The sequence below is a fragment of the Hyperolius riggenbachi genome, chromosome 1 (assembly GCF_040937935.1).
Source record: "Hyperolius riggenbachi isolate aHypRig1 chromosome 1, aHypRig1.pri, whole genome shotgun sequence".
NCBI lineage: Eukaryota > Metazoa > Chordata > Amphibia > Anura > Hyperoliidae > Hyperolius > Hyperolius riggenbachi.
In genome coordinates this window covers 192,659,580-192,685,527 of record NC_090646.1, presented here as the reverse complement: position 1 = coordinate 192,685,527, position 25,948 = coordinate 192,659,580, and the positions used below count along the sequence as shown (strand labels likewise).

The window sequence follows — 25,948 nt, the reverse complement described above, 5'->3', positions numbered from 1 at the left end:
GAACACCATCGCCTCAATTCACTAAGCAGTTTAGACTAGTCTACAGATTGTTTTTAGTCTACTGATGGTTTGGTGTAATGTTTTAGACCTGTTTTTAGACCTGGTCTAACATTCAGTAATTACACAATTCACAAAGGCAAACAAGGAGTAGCCACGCCCATTTTTCTGACAGAGATTAGACCAGCTGATTTCTGTAGATAAAGTAATTCTGTGAGGTATTTTAGATCTGAGGATGGAACCTTTTGAATTAATTATGCAGGAGTTTAATTGTATGCAGAGGAGAGCTCATCAAAGGAGAAGGATGTCAGTCATAGCTACTCGTCTGTGAATTGCATCTTTTGATCATTTCCCCTGCTTTACCCACCTAATTAAAAACAAGTTTAGTTACCGACCAAGTCTAAAAAGAGGTCTAAAACATTTGGTAATAGTAAATTCCCCTTTGATGCAACTTACCAAACCATCAGTTGACTAAAAACCATCAGTAGACTAGTCTAAACTGCTTAGTGAATTGAGGCCCATATAGCATTTGTTGCGAGGGAAGTAAAGCACAATATTGACGTCCTTGAAGCTGAGTGGCGAGCAGGGATGTTTTTTTCAAATATCCACTTTAAAGAGCGAGTATTCATAGTTTCCAAACGGAAGTCCATAAGTGCCTCTTTATGGGGGAAATGGTCTGTTCACCAGATAAGTTGAGGTGTGAGTGGAATTGCAAACTGCCACTTCAGGGTAACTATGGTAGTGATCAAAGCACTGACTGGTACCATAAAGAGTTACACCCTGGGTAGTAGCAATAGCCCCTGCAAGGGATCCAGGCACAGGGGAGCCCGAGCCTGGTAGGGGGCCCACCCAGGACCGTTCTGAGCAGTGGGGGTGGGGGTGGGGGGGAGTGCAGCACAGAAGTGCACACAGTGGCAGGGAGGGGGGCCCAAGTACCCCCTCCCTCACCTCGGAACCCCACTTTAGCGCTCCCGACTCTCCCTCCAGAAATGATGGCAGCGGCCAGGCATAGCACCTCTTCCTCTTCTGCATTCCAGGCAGTGGCCCTCTGCGTGCCTCCCATCTTCTATGTCTCCAATGTTGCTGACTTCACTTCCTGTCATCAGTATACTTGGCTATACTGGGGGCACCTATCCTTGGCTACCTACAATGTAAGATTTTTCATATATATATATATATATATATATATATATATATATATATATATATATATATATATATATATATATATATCCTGCCTGGCATACCTTTTGAAAAGTTTTACAGGGGGCCCAGTGATTTCTAGTTATGCCCCTGTTTACACCACAATTACATGAGATCTCCTTCTTCATGCAATCAGCAGCTGTGTGTAATAATTCCATAAATATAGTGTTTGCAATGGTTGTACCAGCTTCAATGTTCTTTTCTTTAGAATATTTATCCCCCCCCCCGATCTTGAAAACAACTCAAGTAGATAGTTTAGTTAGACTCCCATATTTATTTCAGCTTCTGACTCAATGTACTGCTTTATGTTTAGAGCCAGTGAGTGTATGGATGGGGTTATGCTCACTGAACTGTAAAATCGTCTTTTGCCTCTATAGTCATGACTCACTTGTGTGTCTTATAACAACACAGGTATGTCATATATAACTGACAGCCACTTAAATTGTAAGGAATAATACACTTCTCATGTTTCATTCACACAAATGCTGTAACCGGAATGCAAAAAAAAAGAAAAATCCTGGGAGTGGATGATTTGTATTAGCTGTTTTGCCAGGTACATGAATTGTGTTATTATTATTTTTTTTCGGTTATTTAGTTCCCACACAGAAGAATGTTTGGATTCAAAAATTACACATTATCTATTTCATTAGATACATTTGTGGTTCCCCAGATTTATATTTTACTGTCAAGGGGAAATTACACTTCTGTTGTGGAAAGAAAAAACATTGCAAATATTCTTGAATATACTATAGTTGATAAGCAAGTAAGACTGCCATCAACTGATTTATGTAAACATTCCAGCAAGTAGTTGTTTCTGGGTAAAATTTACCATTGTATGGCGGAGTGTGTGAGGAAAAATGTTGGAGAATTCACATGGGAATTATCGGTTTTACTATGCTCAACTCCCAACAACACTTCACAACTCATTATATCTGGGCCTAATTAAGCCTGGGTTGTCAGTGCTGGGTGGCCAGCAGTGAAATAATCTTCTTAAACTTTATTTCAGTGTGGTGGGGTGTGGGATCAATTTGAAATGCTAATGAGATTGCAACCAAGTGTAATGGACTCATTGGAATGACAGGGAAATAATTCCTTTTCAAAATAATTACTGCAGAGCATGATATCCTGATGCATTGTACAGCAAGGGACAATATGATTTTACCCACTATTAAGTACCATTTTACCTTTATGTTTTCTACTCAATCATTATATATAGATAGATATATTAGGCAATCAAATTTCTTGATTTTTTATTACTATAAACCTCTCAAATACCAAATAACTTCAATTAATGAACACAATCTATCCATGCTGTGATCTCTGTTATTATTGATAACTAACAGTGGAATACAGAGGTGCTTCATTTGTTACAGTCACTCCTCGATTTTGCCTGATGAAGTGGGTTACACCTGTGAAACGCGTTGCATATTGGAGTATATAATAAAGTAATTTTTATTTGAAATCAACCAAGTCGAGTCATCTATGGGTACACCACTACCTCCCTTTTTAAACTGCTTTTTGTGTATAATAATCTTTTTGGCACCTCTGTTGTACTACTATTTCATCAGTAGAATTTGTATTATACATATTATATTATCTGTAACAATGTCCATCATCTCACTTGCCTTGAGGTAGCTGAAAATGTGTGAACTTAATATGTTATCATTTAGCTGACAGTCAAATATAGCTAGATGAGCACTGTAAATCAACCCAATATTATACCAGAATAAGTTAACATAAAAATGTGGTAGAGATTATAAATTCTTGGAGTCCTTTAGGCATTTGGTAAACAATGAGAGATGTTGATCGTTCGAGATACTTTAAGTCCTTTATGCATAGTAAGTTGGCAATATATAAATACAGTAAATCATTTTTTCCCTACAAATCTATCACATTGAATCTACCACACTGCTTCATTTTTAGACAATCAAGCTTTAAAGCATACCTCTGGTGAAACTAAAAAGTAATAGATATGCTAATACAGTAAAATTATAATGTCCTGGCACATTGTGTTAATAATAAAACTCAGAGACCCGTTTGAGCCACTTCCAAGGTGTAGCTCCGTCCCTGTTCAGAAAAAGGCTTTGACCTTTCTCTGTCTTCAGCGGTGGAGAAAGAGAAAATGCAGGGGCCTTTTTCTACGAGGAAGCAAATCTACACACAGGGACCCAGCTCAAACGGGGCTTTGCCTGGTATTGTTACAGCATTAGTGTACCTATTAGGTTTTAATTTTCACCTGGTACGCTTTCATTATTCCAAATATAGGCAGGCCCAAGAAAGTCATGCATATTTTACCATTTATGTACACAGATGTTTATGCTTTGTAAGTAAGGGTGCATTCACACTATGGGCTTGATTCACTAAGACAAATAGCATGCCTTATCAAAGTTAGCACACCTTATCAAAGGTATCAGGCTTTATCAGAGTAGCATAGCGAACTTATGCCTGATAATTGGCAATGACAAGAGCTCCACTCGTCCTGCCCTGAGCCCCTGAGGGTTCATAGCACTCGATATGCTACTCTGATAAGGTGTGCTAACTTTGATAAGGCGTGCTATTTGTCTTAGTGCAGAGGTGCCCACACTTTTTCGGCTTGTGAGCTACTTTTAAAAATTAGCAAGTCAATGTGATCTACCTATGTACAATTTTAGGAGCACACCTGTATATACAGAATGGAAAATGTAGTGGGGTCAGGATCTACCATGAAGGCCTTCGCGATCTACCGGTAGATCGCAATCTACCTAATGGGCACCCCTAGTGAATCAAGCCCTATGTGTGTTGTGGTGCGCTATAACATAACTGTGGGCAGAGTCATCACTTAAAGGAATACTATCGATTCACATATTTTTTTCAATTGACACAGGAATTGTTTGGGAAGTGCTGCTAAGTACTGGTGTATTCATTTTAGTAGCAACTTCTTTGTTTACTGTTAGCAAAATACTTTTAATCTTTACTAACGCCAAAACTGACGGCTGACTGAGCCATGAGGAGAGGGGAAATTCCCCTCACACTTGATCAGTTAACTCTATGTGTAGCTCTGTGTGTGACAGAGAGAGACAGGACACAGGAGCTGCAGCTGTTGGGAGCTCTGTTTCTGACTGAAGTGTCTGAAGAGAGCAGAGGAAATGTAACTAATTGTCACAGCTCTTCATAGGTACTGTTTTTGCTTTCAGAGTTTGATATGTTTGATATTTGCTTTCTGTAGTCTGATATGCAACTCTGGCTGTGCATTGAAAAAGACACCCCTTCTGCAATTGATTTGTTCCAATATAGCTAAATTCTACCCTCAATAAATTACAGTTTTTGCCTCTGATATTTAACATGAAAAGTAGGAAAATGTTTTTGCAGCTACTTATTTGCACACTGTCATTTTAGAACACTTGGGTATCGATAGTATTCCTTTAACTATTCCAGGGCCCCCCTCAAAATTTTGTTATGTGTGTGCGTGTTGCCCACCTCCCCCCAATGTGTGTGCTACTCACTAAATCTCTGTCTCCCACAGGTCTTACAGAGTAGCATGAATGCGGAGCTTTATACTATATCTTATTCTGGAGGTGGGAAAGGTCCTCTTCACTTCCTCTTCAGTATAGCTGCTGTCTAGCCAATAATAAAGTGGCTCCTGACACAGCAAGCAGCAAAGTGATAGGCCGCATGGTGCGTGCACTGAAGAGGAAGTGAAAAGGACCTGTTCTGCTGACGGAGGTACAGTATGAAGCTCCACTGCCACACTAATCGGCATCCCAGGACCAGGCTCCCTAAGCCCTGGGCACCCATCCGTCCAGAGGTTGCCAGGGCTAATGTTACATCCCTGACTGTGGGTGTTCTCCAGGATCTCAGATTTCTTCCCACATCTCAAAAAGCAAAATGGCCCTAGTAAGGATACTTTATTAACTGCAGTAGGGATTTTTGGATTGTGATGGCCAGTTAATGACTGAAATGCAACCACTTAATTCTATCTGGACGCGCATATACATCCAGTACGAGCCACTGTGAACCATTCGGGTCGTGTATACGCGTCCAGTGTTGCTGCAGCGGGTACAAACATGCGCTCGCTCCCGCCACTCATTCATGGCGTAATGTCAGCGATTGATGAAGGGGAACATGTATTCCCTGAGCCAATCAAAGTACCTTAGAATGAAAAAAACATGAAACATGCCTTGAATCAAGAGACATGTTAATTCATAAAAGTGAAACTAACAAATGTAGTTAAAAAAAGATGGAACATTTCCTGTTAACTTCCAGGATAGTGTATGGCATCCAGTGGTCAAAAAGTCAAATCTAGGTAAAAAATGAATAAAAATTGATACATTTCTTATCTATTAAAAACTGAAGTGGTTAATGTGCTCTCTAAAGCTCTGTGTAAACCTGGCAGCGCAATGTAAATGCATTATAATCCTCTATAATAAAATCCCCGTGTCCCTGCATGTGCTGTCTCTGTGTACCTGGTCCGTGCTTTTTGCTACTGTGCATGTGCGCAGCATGGACCCAGCCTCACAGAAAACAGGAGGACGGGGCCAGGGAGCCGGGCGGGCGTGTGAGCGGGTGGCCAGGTGTGCAGGCACGTGCGTAGTAACATGCGGCAGGCGGCGGCAAGAAACAGACCCTAGAGCCCGTTTTTAAACAGGCTTGTGTCTACTAGTGATAATATAATAGCCCCAATGGACAAAAGATACACAGAACCATCAGTCAATCACAGAACGCGGACTGGCTACATTTACATGAGAAATAAAATTCGATAAAATATATATCAACGTCAGGATTTTTCCTTTATCTAATTGCGCAAAGGAGCTGAAATGTCTTTTGGCTTTTGTTTTCACCTGGGAGAACTTTCCTTATTTCCTGTCCTGATGGGAAGTAGAGAAATTTCTCCAACAGGGAGAAAGACAGCTCAAATAAAACATTTTGTTGTACAGTTAGGAGGTATCTGAAGTTCTGTCAGGTTTTTTTGTTGTTGTTGTCTATCATCTCCTGTCACTGGGACCACCATGGTTGCTATAAAAAATGGTGTACATTCATGGAGATAGTGAGGAGAAGAAGTGAGGGAAAATGAGGACATACACAGCAGCAAGAAAAACGGATATAACCTCTTCCTGCACTATCCAAACCTATTTCTCCACAGAAGTACATACATTGCGCTTTTGTTGTTTCAGCAGCTGTTGTACTGCTGATTTTATGGCTACATTTGCTGCAATTGCAATTTAACCTATAAATATCACTCAATAAAATAAATGTATAGCTTTTTATTTTACTAGTGTTTATAGAGGAACATGAAATTACATACTTTAACATTTTATCAGTATGTCACGCTTTGCTTTTCATGTCTATGACATGTAATATATACAGCACTGACATAATCTGGGTGTTACATCGGAGGGATTAAAACATCCTTGCTGTGGATTAATTTTCAAAAGAAATGTGATGATTGCAATGATTTAAAACCAAGAAATATTTAAGTCCAGACAGTCAGTCTGCCTGCTGACACAAAGGCACGATTTTTGTATCTCACATAGAGGAATGTCATCAAGCTCACAGAAAACAAAGGCTCCTAAAGTCTCAAGTTCTCTACAGCATCAGATGGCCTTAGCAATGAAAAGCTCACTGAATGTTTAAGATGATCATCCTATGTGTTCTTACACAAGCAAAACTCATAATACAGGAGGATATAGGCACCAGAATTACAGGGCCTTAGATAATTATCGTTTATTTAGAGACAGCGTGAATGGTTAGAGATTCTGGGCACAAACTGCCAGCAAATTTGCTGAGCGCAGACAGGGGAACAGCACAATTAGCGCAACATGCATTACTAAGGTATTGTGTGCATTGCTATGGTAACATGTGGTAAGCATGGCAATGATTCCACTATGCAGTAAAAATGCATGTAGGTTAGGGTTGGGGGAAGGTTTTACTTTAGGTTGAGAGTAGTGATACTCTCTGCCAGATAAATTCACAATGGGCCAATAAGATAAGCAAGTAATCCTTCCCTAAATGAAATTAAGGCCCCCCTGCACACTGCAAATCCGATTTGCGATTCCGATTTTCCCTGGATGCCATCAAAACAAAAAGAAAAACGCAGAAAAAATGCAGCATGCAGTACTGATTCAAAATCGCCAATCAGAATGGCATGTAGTGTGCAAGTGGCCTAAATCAGATAGAGATCATTACCCTATCACCTTGTCCACAGTTAAAGCCCATATATACTATTGATTAAAGTCCACTGAGACTGCCAATAGCGACTGCCTCAGCCGATAATCCGGTGTGTGTACAACATCTCTGATCAACACCCGGACATTGTCCTGACAGATGGATTAACATGACCAAGCGATGGTTTATAGCTTTTTGCTCGCCGCTAGCCCCGCCCCCACATGCTGCGCTTCTCCGCCGGGCCTTGGCCCTTTTACCCACATTGCACCAGCTGTAGGCTGAGTATGCGTCTGTACAGCCTCGCCCCAGCAATGTCACCCGAGTCTGAGAGATTCGTTTCTGATCCCCATCGGGCTACATCTAGCGTGTGTATGGGCCTTTAGATTTTAGCAGGTATCTTATTAAGAATCTTTTGAACTATTTGCATTGTAATGCTTGATGCAGTACAGTGTTATGCAGCAATCTCCCACCTCTCCTCCACTGTCCTCTCTATGGCGATTAATCAACTTGTCCAATCGTTTATCTATAAACTACTCAAAATTCAACAGTTGATTGATCTGCTGGAAGCAATAGATCACTGCTCATTTTTAGGTACTTGGCAGGGAAATGGTTAAGATTAGGTTGAAGTTGAATTTCAGGTATATGGGAGGGAAGCAGTAATGAAAGAGTTAAGGCTTGGGATGGGTTTGGTTGGTTGGTTGGGATGAGGCATGGGTCACAGGGTGAGGTTAGGATTAGACATAGTAAGGAGGTTTAGAATACTTTCAGGATGACAGAGAAATTCTGAAAACTGAGCTTAAAAGAACTTCATTATCCTCAGCTCCTGTGTCCAAATTGCTGTGATACCAGCCTGCTCTGCATTAGACAACAATATACCGAGGGCGATATGCTTAAACGGAATACATCGGTGCAGATGCCTGCCTTGTGAAGACGCACAATTGTAGACGCACAACTAGAAGAGGATTCAAGTAACATTCATTCTGATGATGAATAAACACACGATTTAATCCGTGTGTTTATTCATCATAAGATGATGAATAAACACGAGGCAATAGTCACACTTGTTGAAGGAGCACACTGCAAAACTGCATGCAAAAACACAATGAATGCTCCCCAAGGGCAGGCTGCGCTTTCAGGAGCCATCTGTGATTCTGTATGATGTTTAAAAAAAGATACCACCTGCGCTACTTTTCCACACAATGCATGTGATTCTTCATTGGGATACACTAGCTACTGTAAAAAAGGGCCCGTGTTTTCATTCGCAGACAAATGTGCATATGGTGTGGATTTGTGGAAAAATGCGGCGATTAATCGTTTATGGTCCCCGCAGACACTAGCGTGATCCCGCCTTTACTGGCTGAAGCTATGGCATCAGCCTGCACAGGTCACGATGGGCTACTGTGAACTTCCAAAGAACAGCTAATAAGCCCAGCATCTGACTTGCCCTCTCTTCACTCACCTTTCATCTTATCCTAAGAGATTATGGGAAGAGCTGACTTTAAGACCACATTTTTCTGTGCCTGTGACATTCTAACAAATCCTGACTGACACTGTGATTATTCGGGAGACAGAGAGGTACATACACAGAAGCGATTAGTCCATCCCTTTACTCCTCACCTTAAGCCTTGTTGATGCTAAGTCAGAAGCATACAAGAGTTTCATGTGATGGTAATAGAAGATAGAGGCCCTCATGCAGGGCTGTTATCTGTCACATACGTACATCTTACCAGCATCTACTATATTCAATTCAGAAACAGCCATTACTACATAGTATAGATATATAACATCAATGCTATAACTCAGTTGGATGCTGTCTGTGCAGTTCCTGAAAACAGACATTTCGGTGCTAGTCTACTTTACGGGAACCAGCAGGAAGTGAGCAGTCCTCCAATCACAGCACACTCTACAGCATGAAGACTTGTGATTGGCTGAATAGTGTGGATGTAGTTTACTAGAGTTACAGGCTACCGAGCAAGCTCATGGTGAACCAGAACTCACTGAAGTGTGTAAGGGGCTACAATGGACCAAAAAAAGGAGGTGGTGAATAGTTTAGTATTTGACCAATAGTACTTAGCCTACCACAGCACATCACACCATTGCAGGCAGATTGGTCCCTGCGGCAGACTGCGCTGACAGGGAAATCTGACCCCGCCCCAGTGACGTATTTACTGAATGAAAGGAAGTACACCATGGCCATAAAGGTTGATAATAAAAAAAATTGGCTCAGATTCAAGGTCGTTCAGAAGATGATATTGTCTATAGATTCATGGCAATAAATATCAAGGAAGACAGATACCGAAGATTAATGCCAGAGACACCCTCCAGGTAAACTATAGCAAGTAAGGTATGGCCCGGTGTTAGTCGTGGAGTAGATATGCCAGCATCAAACCAAACCAACAAATGTTGAATAAGGTAACACCTTTCATAACTAACTGTACATCATTTTCTTGCAAGCTTTCAAAACTAAGTTTCTTCTTCATGTATGATACAGAACTGGATTGGAACCATACAGTTCCAATGCAGTTCTATATCATGCCTGCATGGTGGCATCACGTGGGGTAAAGGTTAGTGCTCTCGCCTTGCAGCACTGGGTCCCCGGTTTGAATCCCAACCAGGTCAACATCTGCAAGGAGTTTGTATGTTCTACCCGTGTCTGTGTCCGTTTCCTCAGGGCACTCTGCTTTCCTCCCACATGCCAAAAACATATAGATAAGTTAATTGGCTTCCCCCTAAATTGGCCCTAGACTAATTTCAGATACATGCACTACACGATACATACATAGACATATATCTATGGTAGAGACTAGATTGTGAGCCCCTCTGAGGGACAGTTAGTGACAAGACAATATACTCTGCACAGCGCTGCGTAATATGTATATAAATACTTACATAAATAAATGCCTGAAGAATAAACTTACATTTTTAGATTTTCACTGTATCTGAACAAACTTTGCTTGGTTTGATGTCAACTATACCTTGTTATACCTATAAAATTGTCATGTTTCATGAATCGCTAGTGCTTTGTTAATCTATGGCAGTGTTCTCAAAGCCGCGATTGGCACCAATTGCAGGCATTTTGCGATTAGCGCCAATCGCAAACATGTTACTTGCAGCATTTTCGGGGCGATTCGGAAGCAAATGTGGTACAGTGCTTAGAAAGAGCTGACCACGATTGCTCTGAAATCGCGGAAGTGTCCAGTGATTTTTACTGCGCTAATCGTGGTAAAATCACTTGCGCAAAACGGAAGCGCTTTTTGGTGTGAACGTAAGGTATAATACATACACTGCATTCCATACTAAACATACATAAAGCGGAAATAGTGAAAAGTGAACCAAATAATAGCAGAGTATAATAAAATACAGAGCTGGGATCATAGTGATTTGGGTATTACAATTTAGTCTGCAATCCACAGCGTGAAGGATTGTGTAAATTAGTCCTGAGAATGTCTGAAAGGTAAATCTCTTCAGGGCAGGGCTGCTGCAGATGTCAGAAGGGCAAAGGTTGTGTTAACTCCAAATAAAAGGTGAGGCCCTCTGGTTTTTGTCAGTTAACTTGATCTATATCATAGGCAATAGAAAAGCACTTGGCATGATGTGCTGACTGCTGGGTTTATTACACAAAAGAAAGACTTGAACACTAAAGAGATGATTTACTAAACAGGCAAACATTCTAAATGAGCTCAGCTATTTACTCTACGACCAGCCCAGTGAGGAAATTAAAAACAGAATGACATTTTTGCAAAACCATCACATGGATTTCCTTAGTATTTTCTTGGAGTACCTTAAAGGGAACCTGAACTGAGTAAAATTATTTAAAATAAACACGATGTACCTGCAAATGAATATTACATACTTACCTCGCTTTCAGTTCCTCTCAGAAGCTCACCATTATCTCCTAACAATGATCCCTTCCAGTTGGGACAAGATTTTGTCAGAACTGAAATATGTCAGTTGCTGTCAGTTATATATCAGTTGCTATCAGTTATAGCTGAGACTGAGGACATCTGATGAGCAATGTCCATGTTTCAATGTTTCCCTATGGCTCAAGTGGGCTATGTTACAGTTTAACAGTGGGCTGACCAGGATGCTGTTATGGGGTAATGGCCATTTTTTAAATGGAGGACGGAGAATTCCATTGATCACAGTGGACGAAAAGGACCCGGGAGAGAAGAAAGAAATTGAGTAGACTATGCGGGATGTAAGTATGACCTGTGTATGTTTATTTAGACTTTTAATTTTCATTTCAAGTTTGCTTTAAGGCTTGGTTCACACTTGAACCAGATCTGCAACAGCCAGCCGGATTGGACAGTGCAGTATCTGCTCCGGATGCCCTATATGTTCTCTGCTTAATCACTTCCCTACCACAGTTTTTTTCTTCTTCAAGACCAGAGCAATTTTCACATCATGTTCCTCTCATTCATTCGCCAATAACTTTATCGCTACTTATGACACTGAAACGATCTATACATTAACTAGGCTAACAAACTAGGCTTTCTTTGGGCCGTACTTTTTGCTAAGAATTATTTTATTTTATATGCAATTTATAGGGAAGGTGAAAACTGCAAAAATTCAACATTTTCTCAGCTTTCAGCCATTGTAGTTTAAAAATAAAATGTGCAGTTGTAGATAAAATAGAAAAGTATGCAGGTCGAGAGTTCTGCTGACTGCAATGGATCCGTTGTGAGCCATTATATGTGAACGAATGCTATTAATAACATAGGTTCTGTTGACATCTGCGTTTCCAATTGTAAAGAAATCAGTTTTGCGTTCTAGTGTGAACCAAACCTAAGGGCCTGTTTCCACTCCTCCGATGGGAGAACGCTTCCAAATTCCTTTTGGCGTACCATGCACACTATGGGGATGCACATGCAATTTTTTGCTGTCGATCTTCTATTTTATTATTCCCCACACAAGAATTCAGAGACAGACTATTGATTCATTGGCCTGTGTTTCCTTGTCGGAATTCACTTTCGGAGAAACACTGGGAATCGCCCCCCCCCCAGTGGAAACGAGGCATAACTCTTAGTAATTTGTTAGCAATTTAGAGTAGAGGTTTCTGCACATGAGAAATCGACTTGACCAGGCCATGTTCACAGTGGGATGTTGCATTGTGTTCCCTGTACAACAGGAATGCAATGCAACGGAACAAAAAAGTTAGACCGCATGTTATGGCCACTGTGTGTTGCATACAATGAAGTATACAGTCAATGAAAAGTATGCTTCCCTGTACCTGTTAACGTGCGCATTTAGCCATACCACAACCCATTTTACCGCAAAGGTAAAAACAAATGCAAAAAAACCATGGCTAAAACAAAGGCAAATAAAAATTCTACCGAATACAAAGCTTATTGAAAACCTATAGCTTTCCTGTTGGAAAAGGGTAAAACTACAGCATTTTATCAACTATTTTTATCATAAATAACTCTAGCCACAGGTTCCTTGCAGACTGATTGTTAGGGTGTATACAAGTGTTTCCTAGCTATTTTATGCCTAGGGATAATAGCCACTCTTATAAAGGTATGTGTAGGGCATTCTTCTGTTTACCTGTTCTCCCCAGCCATCTCTTTTAGTGAATGGAATACCTTGGCTTCTGTCAGAGTGTCTTCAACTAACAAACCTGAGATAACATCATGCAGGTGCCTACAATAACTTAGTGTAAATGAAATACAGGTCAAACTGAAACATCAATTGCATTTCTGTTCGTATGATTAAAATGACCTTAGGTGAGCTAAGTGTATTTATTCATTGTACAGTACATTAATACATTCTTACTGCACAGGACCAGACTGACACAAAAGTAAGTGTTGCTGCTAAAAGAGCAACTTAGTTGGAACGTTTCCAATTGACTTGCTGGGAATACACGATGCGTTTTTGCGTTCATTTTGCCGTCGTTTTCGCTTTCGATCAATTCTACTCTCGATTCACTGCTCGATTCTCCTCTCGATTCCTTATCTTTTCTTATCAATTACATTCACTTGAATGAGGAGAATCAAAACGAAAGTAGAATCGACCAGATCCAACAGGTTGGAATTTATCTATCGAACCCATCTATCTAAAGTAAAAACTTAACGTGTATTCCCAGCATTAGAGAAGGAATGAAGAGCGGCTAGCCCAACTATGACTCCTCCCATAAGCCCTGGAAGAGTGATGAAGAGTGGATAGCCCAGGTCATGCATCCTTCTGTCCTAGTGAAGACTGGGAGTCACTAGTCAAGGACACTCCTCCTCCATAAGATCTAGTGGATCCATAAGGAGGAAAGGAGGCTAGCCCAGCCCACGCCTCCTTCCAAGAAGTCTAAAAGACTGAGGATGAGTAGCTAGCCCAGTCATGCCTCCTCCCACAAGGCCCAGAGGTGTGAGGAAAGGTAGCTATCCCAGGTAAGGCCTAGAGGCAGAATTAGTGGCTAGCCTAGGTCACGCCCCACCCCCAATCAACCTAGACCTTCCATCCTGTCTGATAGTTTCTATCGATTTTTTGTCAAAATCAATTGCAATTTGACCAATCAGACATTTTGGTGGTATCTATTCCCAATAGATGAATGGCATTGGAAGGATATCAATATGCAAGGTATTTACATCAACCAGCACACCAACTGATTTATTTCCCCCAAATATCCAGTTTCCATCAACCTGGAAATAAAGCTTAATCAGTTGGCGTGCTGCCAGAAGTTAATACCCGCTACACAATAAAGGTCAGTTTTAATGAAACCATAAATTAGTTACTCACCACAGTGAGAATATTGACAGCAGTTACTTCCAGTGGAAATTCAAAACTTAGTATGATTTTACCATGAAGGAGTAGCTAGAACTGTATTAGGGAAGAAGTCTCTGATTTCTATGTGTACATGTGCACACATTACTTATTGCTGCCTCATTGAAATCAACAGAGCAGGATTATGCACCAGGCAACCTAGGCAAGTGCTTGGGGCCTAGTGGGTATCACGGGGCCCATCTGCCACCTTCTTTGTACTCTTGTCTCTTTAACTTACCAAAAGAAACACAAGGGGGGCCCAAATCTACTACCTTGCCTAGGGCCCCAGTACAGACAGACCCAACTCTAACTATAAACACCTGCTTACGTGAACTACAGCAATGGATGAATGACAACTGGCTGAAACTAAATGCAGACAAAACTGAAGTTCTTCTGATCGCATGAAAACAAAACAACTTAACTTGCAGTCTTCACTGCTGGGAATAGGAGGCACGGATCTACACAGCTCTGAGTATGTGCGTAGCCTGAGAGTTCTAATTGATGGGGATTTAAACTTCAGAACTCACATCTCTGCTGTGGTGAAATCATCCTATTTTCACCTTAAGAACATCGCAAAAATCAAGCACCTCATCCCTCCAGAAGATCTACCAACTTTAGTTCATGCCTTCATTACCTCCCGACTGGACTACTGCAATGCTCTCTACACTGGCCTTCCAAAAAAGGACTTGTACCGCCTAGAGCTGATACAGAATACTGCTGCCAGACTGCTAACCAACCCCATCACTGCCACACAACGCCAGTCCTGCACTCCCTTCACTGGCTACCGATAGAGTGGAGGGTCCTATTCAAGATCGGCCTACTGACATTTACATCACTGAATAATCTGGGCCCTGAATACATGAAAGAAATGTTGCAGCTGCGTAGCAATTCCCGCATTCTCAGATCCACAGGTTCTAATAATCTAGTCATACCCAGAGTCCACTTGGAAACTTTGGTCCCAGAGCCTTCTGTCATGCTGCCCCTACGTTTTGGAACTCCTTACCTCAACAGATCAGAACAGCTCCATCCCTGGACGTGTTTAAATCCAGACTGAAAACCCACCTGTTCAGTTTGGCCTTTGCAGAAATATAACTTTTGTTGTGTGAATACTTCATCCTACTAATTATTGAATCTGAGAGAGCCTAAGCGCTGAGTCCTATGGGAGAAAAGCGCTATAGAAATGTTATTGTATTGTATTGTATTGTATCTTAGTCCATCTCTGGAAAGCAATCATATATCTACAGTAAAAGAGTAAACTATTGAAAGACAGTATAGTAATGTTTTTGTCTTGAGTCATCTTTAACTGTACTGGATTAATCGATCTGTAAAATGTAGATATGTGCTTACATTTCTTATTTGTTTCGGGAATGTCACCCTTTTTTATATCGCAACTAACAATAAGTAATAAACTAATTATGAACCATATGATGCCTACAACTATTGTCTATGGTACCTGTCAAATATATGTGTCATCATCCTTTTAGCTATCCATAAACAGCTCATTGAGAGCAGTGCTGTCACTGGCCATGTGAACAAATGAGACCCTGCACTTGTTCAGGCCTGTAGCTTGCTGAAGTGCTGCAATTTAGAGCACATATTCCTGCCTTCTGTAATGAGTCTCCCTCCAATTTAACTGTCGGATGTAAATGGACACTTAGCAGATCACAGAGAGCAGTTCACTTCCACATATAACCTCTGTGACTCTTGTGCCTTGCAGTAAATCACCTAATCGCTTTCAGGCAAGGAAGTACAGCATGAGATATCCTAAGTTTATCAGGAAATGTAAAACAATCCCTTCTCTATTCAAGCTGCTCTGGATTTAATGCAAGAAGATTTCACTGCAGGTGTGGACCGTTCAGGACGGTTTTACACCTATTATTTGCATCGTGGTGGGATGCAATGCTCCTCCTGCGTCCCACTGCAGCACAAAAAAATGACTAACATACGACCCTGCAGCAGAGTGCGCCGACAGGGTCATATGCATAGCGCCGTCCCCCATTCTGCATACAATGCCCAGACTCTGTGTCCTTATAGTGTGCCCCCACTCTCCTCTGTGCTCTGCTGTCCCCCAATATAAAAACCTCCAGGCTAGCGACACACAGATTGTCGCTAGCTGGCTGTTTACCTTTAGGCTGCCATTCAGTGCCGCTCCCCCGCCTCCTCTATAGTGTGGCTCCCCGCCTGCATCCCTCCCCTCCCCGCCTCCTTAAGCTTCCTCCAATCGGCTTACAGAGGCGCTGAATGGCAGCCTAAAGGTAAACAGCCAGCTAGCAACAATCTGCGTGTCGCTAGCCTGGTGGTTTTTATATTGGGGGACAGCAGAGCACGGGGGGAGAGTGGGGCGCACTATAAGGACACAGAGGCTGGGCATTGTATGCAGAATGTGCCTTTGTGTCCTAATATTGATGGCAGAAACCCACCTCGGGTTCTCTTTAAGGACCAGAGGCTGCTGGTACGATAAAACTGCGCTTACCAACCAATCACCACAATGATCCGCCACTCCTGCCGCTCTGTCTTTACCGCAGGCCCCTCTCTCTGCTGTCCCTATGATGGCAGAGCTGTGTAAGGTAGTCAGGAGCCGCTTTCATTGGCTCCTGACGCTGTCCATCAATGTAAGCCAATAAGATTGGCTTACAACGATGAGAGGATCAGGAGCCAATGATGACAGGGTCATAAAATCGACTCCTCCTGACCAGCTCACACAGCTCTGCTGTCATACTGACGGCGATTGTGTTGCAGTGGGGACTGAGCGGCAAATTCAGGGGGAGTTGTGGGACCACGTGGCTACGATTGTTGAAATCTACGTCCTGTCAAAGCAGCGCAGCCACAAGTAGGACGTAGATTTCAACTGCGCTGGTCCAGAAGTGGTTAAATCTCAGTGGACATTCCTAGCTGCCAGAGATTGAGGGCCCTTTTCCGCAAGTGGCTGAACTTCGCCATCAGCAAGCAGTTACCAGGCAGCAGCAGACAGTTGTGAGAGTCCGACTGTCTTTTCGCTGCCTATCAACTGCTCATGGAAAAGTGCCCTTAGGGAATAATATCAGCCATCTCTTTCCCTTATGTCTATCAGTATATTTTACATAACTGGAGATAGTATCATGCACTCAGGTATAAATGCAAATCCAGCGCTGCCCACCTGGCATAGTCAGTACAGCTGGCAGAGTTCATATTTCATATACTGTACGTAGTTATATATTTATATATAGTTATATTTAAGTATTGAAATGTATTTTTAGAATATCATTATTGGCGTTTTTACACATTTTCAATTTATAAATGCAAGTTTAAGTTATTTTATGTATGTTTAGCTGCAATATATGTTAATGCGGGGCTCCAGATAAGAACCTTCCACCCCACCCCCAAATTGTTCTTCATGTCCTGTCTTGAATGACTAGTGGTAACTCAATAGGGAGTTACACTAAATCTATACAATAGGGACAAAGACAGTGATAACAGCGCTTATATGTAAAGTGTAGAATGTTTAAAAAGGCTATCAGATTTGTACTGCTGTATTTAAAGGACAACTGAGGTGACATGATGAGATAGATATGTGTATGTATAGTGCCAAGCACACAAATAACTAGGCTGTGTTACTTGTTTTCTTACTCTACCTGAAAGATTTAAAGAGACTCTGTAGTGTAAAAAAATCCCTCTGGGGGATACTTGCCTCGGGAGGGGGAAATCTCTGGATCCTAACGACGCTTCCCCCATCCTCCTCTGTCCCTCCGTTAAAGTGCCAGGGTCCCCCAAAGTGCGGCGAGGTAAATATTTACCTACCACGATCCTGCGCAGACACACTAGCCGCTCTTCATTAGGGTTAAGGCAATAATACCCAAACCCGATCGATCCACTCTACTGCGCAGGCGCAAGTTTTTTGCGCCTGTGCAGTAGAGCGGATACGATCGGGCTTGGCCTAGTCTAAACGAAGAGCCGCTACTGCGCCCACGCTGGATCCCGGAGAGGTAAATAAATCAAGCCTTGTCAAGTTTGTCGGGGGAGCCAGTGCTGGATTCTCAGAAGCTACAGGGGAGGGGGAAGCATCATTGACACCCAGAGGCTTTCCACTCCCGAGGTAAGTATCCCCCAGAGGTTTTTTTTTAAAGTACAGAATCTCTTTAAACATCAGGTATGCAAGTAACAGTTTCTATCCGGGTCGGGACCGAGTCAGACTAGTGCATAACTCTCACTGATAAGTAATTACAGCCATAAAATACTTTCCTGTCAGTAAATGGCTTCTGAGAGCAGGAAAGAGATAAAAGGATCAATAATTCATAACTCTAGCATACTTCAATGAAGGTGTTATTGGGCAGAACAATGAAACAGTAAAAACGTAAAAAACTAGATTTAAATATAAAATAAAACTAGGGGATATCTAATAAAAGTCAGATTAGGAGAAGGAGGATGGTTACAATTATTTTTCTCATCAGTTTATTTTCACCTCGGATGTCCTTTAACCTTCTGCCGACCGCGTCACACCAATGGGCGTGGCCGCGGCGGCAGCCCTAGGACCGCCTAACGCCGATTGGCGTAAAGTCCTGGGGCTCTGTTTTGCAGGAGATCGCGCGTAGGCTGCGCGCGCATCTCCTGCTTGGGGGGCGGAGCTATTGCCGCTCAGGAAACTGTTAGACGGCGTGATCGCCGTCTATTTATATGGTGCAGCGCTGCGACCAGCAGCAGCGCTGCGATCAGCAGCAGCGCTGCGCTGCACTGGGGACGGCCGTGTGACACGGCTGTCCCCCTGGGGGACAAGAGAGCGATCGGCTCTCATAGGCAGAAGCCTATGACAGCCGATCGCCATAATTGGCTGGCTGTGGGGAGGGAGGGAGGGAAGAAATTTAAAGAAACAGGGTTTTTTTTAAAAAAAAACAACAAACAACAATATTTATTATAAAAAAATAAACATGGGGGGAGCGATCAGACCCCACCAACAGAGAGCTCTGTTGGTGGGGAGAAAAGGGGGGGGGGTCACTTGTGTGCTGTGTTGTGCAGCCCTGCAGCTTAGCCTTAAAGCTGCAGTGGGCTATTTTACTAAAAATGGCCTGGTCACTAGGGGGGTTTAGCACTGCAGTCCTCAAGTGGTTAAAAATGCAGAGTTTTACTGCTGTTTATCTCTGATAAAGAATATCTTCTTCACTACTTGCCTGTGGTGCATAAGTTGACCTAATGTCAAAATCTTTCCCACAGAGGTAAAGATGGCAACAAAAACCTAACAGACATTTCTTTGCACTCTATACAAAGGTGATTTATGTATTTAGATGAGGTTCGAACGTAAGCTCTGTATACCATCTTGACCTGTATAATATGTGAGATTTAAATTAACTTGCAAATAACTTACCATTGTCTTCTATTGAGAAGTGAAAGAGATCACTGGTAGCATTCTCCCCATCCTTCAAGACATAGCAGACTTTCAGATCTTCAATATCAGCTAAATAAAAGAACAAACAAGTCAAACCCATGTTACAGCACATAGAAATGTTACAAGGCAAAATAAGTGAATGCAAACTATAAATATGCTGAATCTACCACCGTTTGCTTTATGAACACTCACACAATTAAATTGCCTGCCTTTTTTTTTTACCAGTGAAGAGTTCTGATAACCCCCCAGTTGCCAACTGCTTATATAAATGTATACCAGAATAGCAGTCTGTACATACACACCAAACACTGAAGTGGTGTTGCCAGTAGCCACACCATCCTTAAAGTGGATCCGAGATAAACTTTTACTCATTGCATAATTGTGTTCCTTACATATAGTTTATAGGGCATTCCTCAAGCCAAATACTTTGTTTTAATACTCTAATTCCCTATAAACGAAACAAGCCTCGCCCACAGCTTTTCACAGTGCCTTGGCACTGTAGCAAGGGCTTATGGGAGCTCAGTCTGGGCAGGAGGAGGTTACTAGCCTGAGATTTCAGAGGCAGAGGAGAGGGGAGTGAGCTGAGGGCTGGAGTTGCAGTTGCAGTTTGCCTGTGTGTAATGTGACAAACAAAACATGGCCGCTCTCATTGTATCACAGGAATAAATAAACATAAGACTGTTGAAGCTGTTTGCAGCTAGATTTGCTGTGTAAACTATCTAAACTTTAGATAAGATATGTAGACACGTTACTTGTCAAAGTTAGTTTTTCATCTCGGATCCGCGTTAAAGGATATCTGAAGTGAGAGGGATATGGAGGCTGCCTTACTTATTTCTTTTTTAACAATACCAGTTGTCTGGCATTCTGCTGGCCTATTATGCATCAGTAGTGTCTGAATCACGCACCTGAAACAAGCATCCACCAAATCCAGTCAGACTTCAGTCAGAAACATATAACCTGCATGCTTTTCCAGGGTCTATTGCTAAAAGTATTTGAGGCAGAATATCCGCAGGGCAGCCAGGCAATTTGCATTGTTTAAAAAGAAATAAAAATGGCAGCCTCCGTATCCCTCTCACTTTAGGTGTCCTTTAAATGTATTCTAACTGGTTGCTGTATATTACTGCACTTTGTTCATTTCTAGAAGCCTAAACTCTGACATATTAACCTAGCTATACATCAATATAATATGCATTATTAGTAATTTGAGCATAAGTTTGGTTTAGCATATGGACTGACTGACCTTGTGTGAATGTCCTCACAGTGTCATTGCCATGCGCCATGTTCATAATAACACCATGTTTTGGTCCATCTGTAATTCTGTACTTCAGTACTTTGTTAGGGCTGTCACGATCTTCTGCCTTTAATGACTTGCTGGTTATTAGAAAACCTAGATGGCCAGACTGGAGGTTTCTTAAAGTTGATGCCCCTTTGTTGACAATGATTTGGGGAATGCCATTATCTAGGGAATGGATTCTTATCTTCATCACCTGTGGTTTTCTTGTATCAAAAGAGGTTTCAGGGAATACGTAAAATTCTGTGTGGGTTCCATCAGTGACGGAGAAAGAAAAGCTGTCTTCAGTCGTCTCGCTTCCATCATGTTTGTAACTGATCAGATTTTCATTTAGGTCTTGCTTTGTGAACGCTGTTACTTGACGACTGTTGTTAAACCATATATGACCATGAACTGGTACTTGAGTGATGGTAAAATGCAGCAAGTGATCAGGGGTGTCCCTGTCGTCTGCTGTGAGCTCAAAGGGGGTAATAAGCTTGTTTTCTCCCTCATTTACCTGAAGATCGTGTATGGTAAGAACTGGTTTCTTGTTGTCCACATCAGTTATTGCAATTCTAAATGTTCTGAACACGGGATTGTAGCCATCTGTAACCTCAAACTCAAAGCTGTCCATCTTCATTTCATCTTCTGAAGTGTGAATGTAATAGATTTTATTCCCAGCCAGTTGGAGTTGGGTGAAAATTGTTACAGGAATTCCAGGTTGGTCTGTGCTCTCTAAGTGACCACGATTTGGTGCCCTTGTGATGCTGAATTTCAAATTCTCATCTGGACTGTTGATGTCACTGGTGCTCAGAAGGTCAGTAGTCAGTGTTACCCTTCCTCCTTCTTTCAATGTGACTCCTTTGTTAATAACATCTGGGAAGGCAATGTCGATACTTCCAATGGTAATGTAAAAATATCTGTCTATGAATGGGTTGGTGCCATCTGTGATGTCAAACTTGATAAGATCACGGATACCTTCTTGGCCTATGTGAGTGTACTGGATGAGATCACTGTCAATGTCATCCTGAGTAAAATTCATTCCTACAGTAATGTTGCTCACAATTGAACCTTCCGGATTAATTTGCTGCAGTAGGCCTTGACTGGGACCAAACTTAATCACATAGGTGAGGGATTTATCATCTGAATCTAGATCAGTGGCTTTTAGGACCTTATTAGTGATTACTTTAATTTCTCCAATTTCAACCTCTAGACCATTATTGATTGTTAGTCTTGGCGTTTCATCATCTACAGGTATTACCATTATGAGAATTTTCTTCTCGACACTGTGTTCTCCATCCGTTAAAAGTATAGTAAAACTGTCCTCTTTGGTCTCTGAATCATCATGTTCATAGACAATGCTAGAGCTCTCTTTTATATCTTCCAGTGTGAAGTTGAAGATGGGAAGTGTGGTTTGCTGCAACACTACACTGCCATGTTGAGGTGGGTGGGTGATAATAAAAAGAAGATCATCTGGAGGTTGATCTGCATCAGCTGCATTAAGGATTGGGGTGTCAATAACCAAACTCATGCCTTCCATAACAATGAACTCTCGTGTAAATATTTCTGGTTTTTCATCATTGGTTGGAATAATTACAATGGGGAAGAATAAGCGCTCAGAGAAGCTGACACCATCTGAACACCGGAAAGTGAACCTGTCTTCTACTGGCTCTACTTCCTGATGGATGCTTTGAACATAATATATATGTCCAAGACGAATATCTCTTATGCTGAAAGCACTGATAGGAGTTCCAGATCTTGATCTTTCAGAACCAGGGGCTGGTGATATATTTTCTACATACCCTGATGTAGGCTGAACAATAATAGTGCACAAAATCTCATCCTTTAGTGTATCAACATCTTTTGCGTCCAAGTGTTCTGGTGTAATCATGTTTTTACCTCCTTCTAATACCGAGAACTGTTCTCCTAATTGTACAGTGGGGGCTTCACTGTCTACTGGTAAAATAGTCACATGAACTGTCACGCCCTGTACTTTGTTGCCTCCAACTACCCACTCATCAGAAAGATCTGACATTGTTAAATTAAAGAAATCTTGCTGTTTTTGTAGGCCTATTTCTCCTGAGGTATGTACATACATAACATCACCATTAAGAAGATCCTGCTGAGTAAACCTCTCTGTAGGTAAACCATTAACCAGTATTTCTCCTCTTTTGGGAGGTTCTTCCACAATGAATGTGAGCATTAAATCATCTGTGTCTGGATCAGTGCCTTGAATGACATTTGTTGTGATCTCTGTTTGTCCCCTCTCCAAAACCTCTAAGGAGGATCCTAAAAGTCCACCAGGGAGCAAGAGAGTAGGGGCCTCGTCATCCACTGCTTTAACATGTATCCGTAAATTAATTGGAACTTCATGCACGCCATCACTGACCACAAATGAACAAGTGTCCCCACTGGATTCATCTCCATTGTGCACATAAGCCAAATGACCCTGCTGTATATCTGCTAAACCAAATGATTTGCCTGAAGTTAAAGGTTTACCATGAAATTGCAACTTCCCATGCAGTGGGGCTTGTGATAAAGTAAGCTTAATGTTTTTAGCATCTGTGTCTTGGTCTGATGCATCAAGTTCATTTTTTGTAATGGTAAAGGAACCTCTCTCTAACACAGTAAACCCAGTATTGGTAATTTCAGGTGGCTGGTTATCCACAGGCTGTAAAAATATGGTGAATGTTCCTTGTACTGAATTGCCTGCATCATCTTCCACTGTAAAGTTAAACTGCAGAATTCTGGGGGCTATTCCGAGCTCTTTCTCTGGGGGTCTGTAGGAAATTTTATGGTGGTTTACCTGGGCTTGAGTGAAAGTCGTAATTTGTACTTCAGGGAGGTCACTAAGAACTATGTGGCCAGTCAGGACAGGGTGGTTGAGGTCAGTATCTCTGGGATGACTGTGTATAGTATATTTGAGATTTCTATCATCTGTATCCATATCTGTGTAGCGCAGATGCTTCCTTTTGAATGGTGTCAGCTCATATTCCTTAACAGTCATATGTAAAGTTGTCCCTTCGAATAGCTCTGGTGGGATGTCATCTACAGGTTCTATTCGTGCAGTGAACACCTGTTGAGCAGACTCATTAGGGGGGTCATTATCATCTAGTACCATGAACAGTACCTTATCTAATACAGCCTCAGTATTGTGAGGGCCCACATGCCTATAAAACAGTTTTCCGTCCATAATATCTTTTTGGTACCATTCGATCACCACTCTCTCATACACCCCTTCTTCAGGAAGGTATTTCCAACCTTCTTCTTCACCAGGTTCTTCTAACTGTCTAAGGAGGAGTTCTCCTAGCTGGCTGTGGGGTTTATGAAGCACAAAGAGAATAGTAGAATCTTCTGAATCAATGTCTGTAGCACTAAGCATGAATGGTGAAATAAGGGCTACACTTTTTTCTGGCATTGTTAAACCAGTATTTGCATTGAGCACTGGGGGCTCATCGTCAGTAGGGGACACAGTGATGGGGTATAAAAGTTCCACCCGATGCTTTCCATCATCCATCCTGAGAATGAGATTATCACTGTATGTGTCAGTGCCATCATGTTGGTAGATAACAAGTCCAGAGTGCAGCTCTTGAGGAGTGAAGGTAAAGCCATTGCTAATACTAGCAGTTGTCCCATGAGCCAAAACAAGTTGTCCATGTCTGAGACCACCCACCACACTCAGTTTCACTTCATCTAGATTGTCTTCATCACTGATGACCAGATTGTTTAATCCAGAGCCTGGTCCAGATAGTGGTCTAGACTGTCCCTCCATCAGCCAGAGCCCAGCATTACGTGTAGCCAGAGGAGCTAAAGTGTTCATAGGTTTAACCACAATCATGAAGGCAAATGTGTCAGAGGAGGCACCTTCTGTATCGATCACCTGCATCTCCAGCTGCAGGATTCTCTCCAGCCACGATTCACTGGATGGGGGTTGGTATGCAATCTTTAGCTCAGTTACATCTCGCTGAAAAAAGGAAGTGATTGGTTGATTCTGGTCATCTGTGCTGACTAGATAACCAGAAGTCTCTGGATCTAATGAACTTGTTAAATTAAAAATCAAATCCCCAGGGTCAGATTCCACATCCTCAGCTGCTAGCATCTCTGGTGTCAAGGCAGTCAATACAAACTGGTCCACTTCCATCATAAGCATGGAAACAAAACTGGGACGAGGCGGGGTGTTCTCAACACCTTCCTTAATCCGAACAGTCAAATGGAAGTGCTCCTGTTTAGGTGGATCACTGCCACTGGTCAGTTCCACCAGCATGGGAATATAGTCTCTGTTGGGTGAGTTGTGAGGGGCAGTATGCTGGTAACGAAACCCTGAACTAGTAAACCTGTGACAGTCCAGACCCTGTTGGGGAGGTGAAGTAAAGTTCACAAGTTGTCCATACCTGGGTAAAAAGCCTGCTCCAACAAGAGGGGTTATCTTGCAGGACTCCTTGGCAGGGTCATAGAAGAAACCCAGGACCTTCTTGTCAATAGGAACACTGAGCCCATGTATCTTTTCCACCACCAATGGCAAATTGCGAGTGACAATTTCCAGCTGCTGAAATATCACCTCCACTTCCACAACGAAAGGGATGATCAGAGTCTCGGTAGGAGAGTCATATTTAAGTTGCAGCCTTACTTTGTCCCGAGGAGGACTGCGGGAACCCAGATGGGTGTACTTGACTTCGTCAGGTCCAAAGTCACAGGGGAACCTCTTAGGTGACAAATATCCGGGAATCTGGGATAAGGGGTCGTTCTCCAGCACGGTCAGCATGCACTTGTCTCCGGGGTGCACTTGGATGAGCAGGTCCTGCACGGGGTCCAGGGATGCAGATCTGCCGAACGGAACACGTATTCCCCGGTTCACTTCAATGATGTGTTCTGGCTTGAGTGATCGGGAGTCCAGCTGCGCCTGTACACAGTTCAGCAGAGCCAGCACCGCAGAGATGAGGCAGGTGACAGACGCAAGTCCTTTATGGGTGTCCTGGCTTGTTAGCCCCCACCACGCCATGCTGGTGCCCTGCATAGGGCTGCGATGTCTCAGGACCGCGGGGAGGGTATACACAGAGAATGAATGGTGTCCTGTGGCTGCAGGTGATGTCAGGACACGGGATGGAGTGCAGCTAGCATGTGTGCGAGGTGGGATAGGGTGAACTCCAGGTATAAGTATGGGAGGGAGGGACTGGGTGACATGCATAGGATCTCAGCTCTCCCCCCCCCCCCATGCTCCACAGTCCGCGCCC

The 25,948-nt window shown here is 42.4% G+C and overlaps 1 protein-coding gene across 1 annotated transcript in view; it reads right to left on the bottom strand.

Moving 5' to 3' along the window:
• The window catches only part of FREM3 (FRAS1 related extracellular matrix 3), a 113,128-nt gene extending 87,412 nt beyond the window's left edge, over positions 1-25,716 (bottom strand). Inside the window, exons 1-2 of the mRNA XM_068278448.1 lie at positions 20,688-25,716; positions 19,427-19,516 (exon numbers count right to left, since the gene is read on the bottom strand). Of these exons, the coding sequence (XP_068134549.1) occupies positions 19,427-19,516; positions 20,688-25,716 (5,119 nt within the window). The remainder of the gene's footprint in view (positions 1-19,426; positions 19,517-20,687) is intronic.
• Between the last annotated feature and the right edge of the window lie 232 nt (positions 25,717-25,948).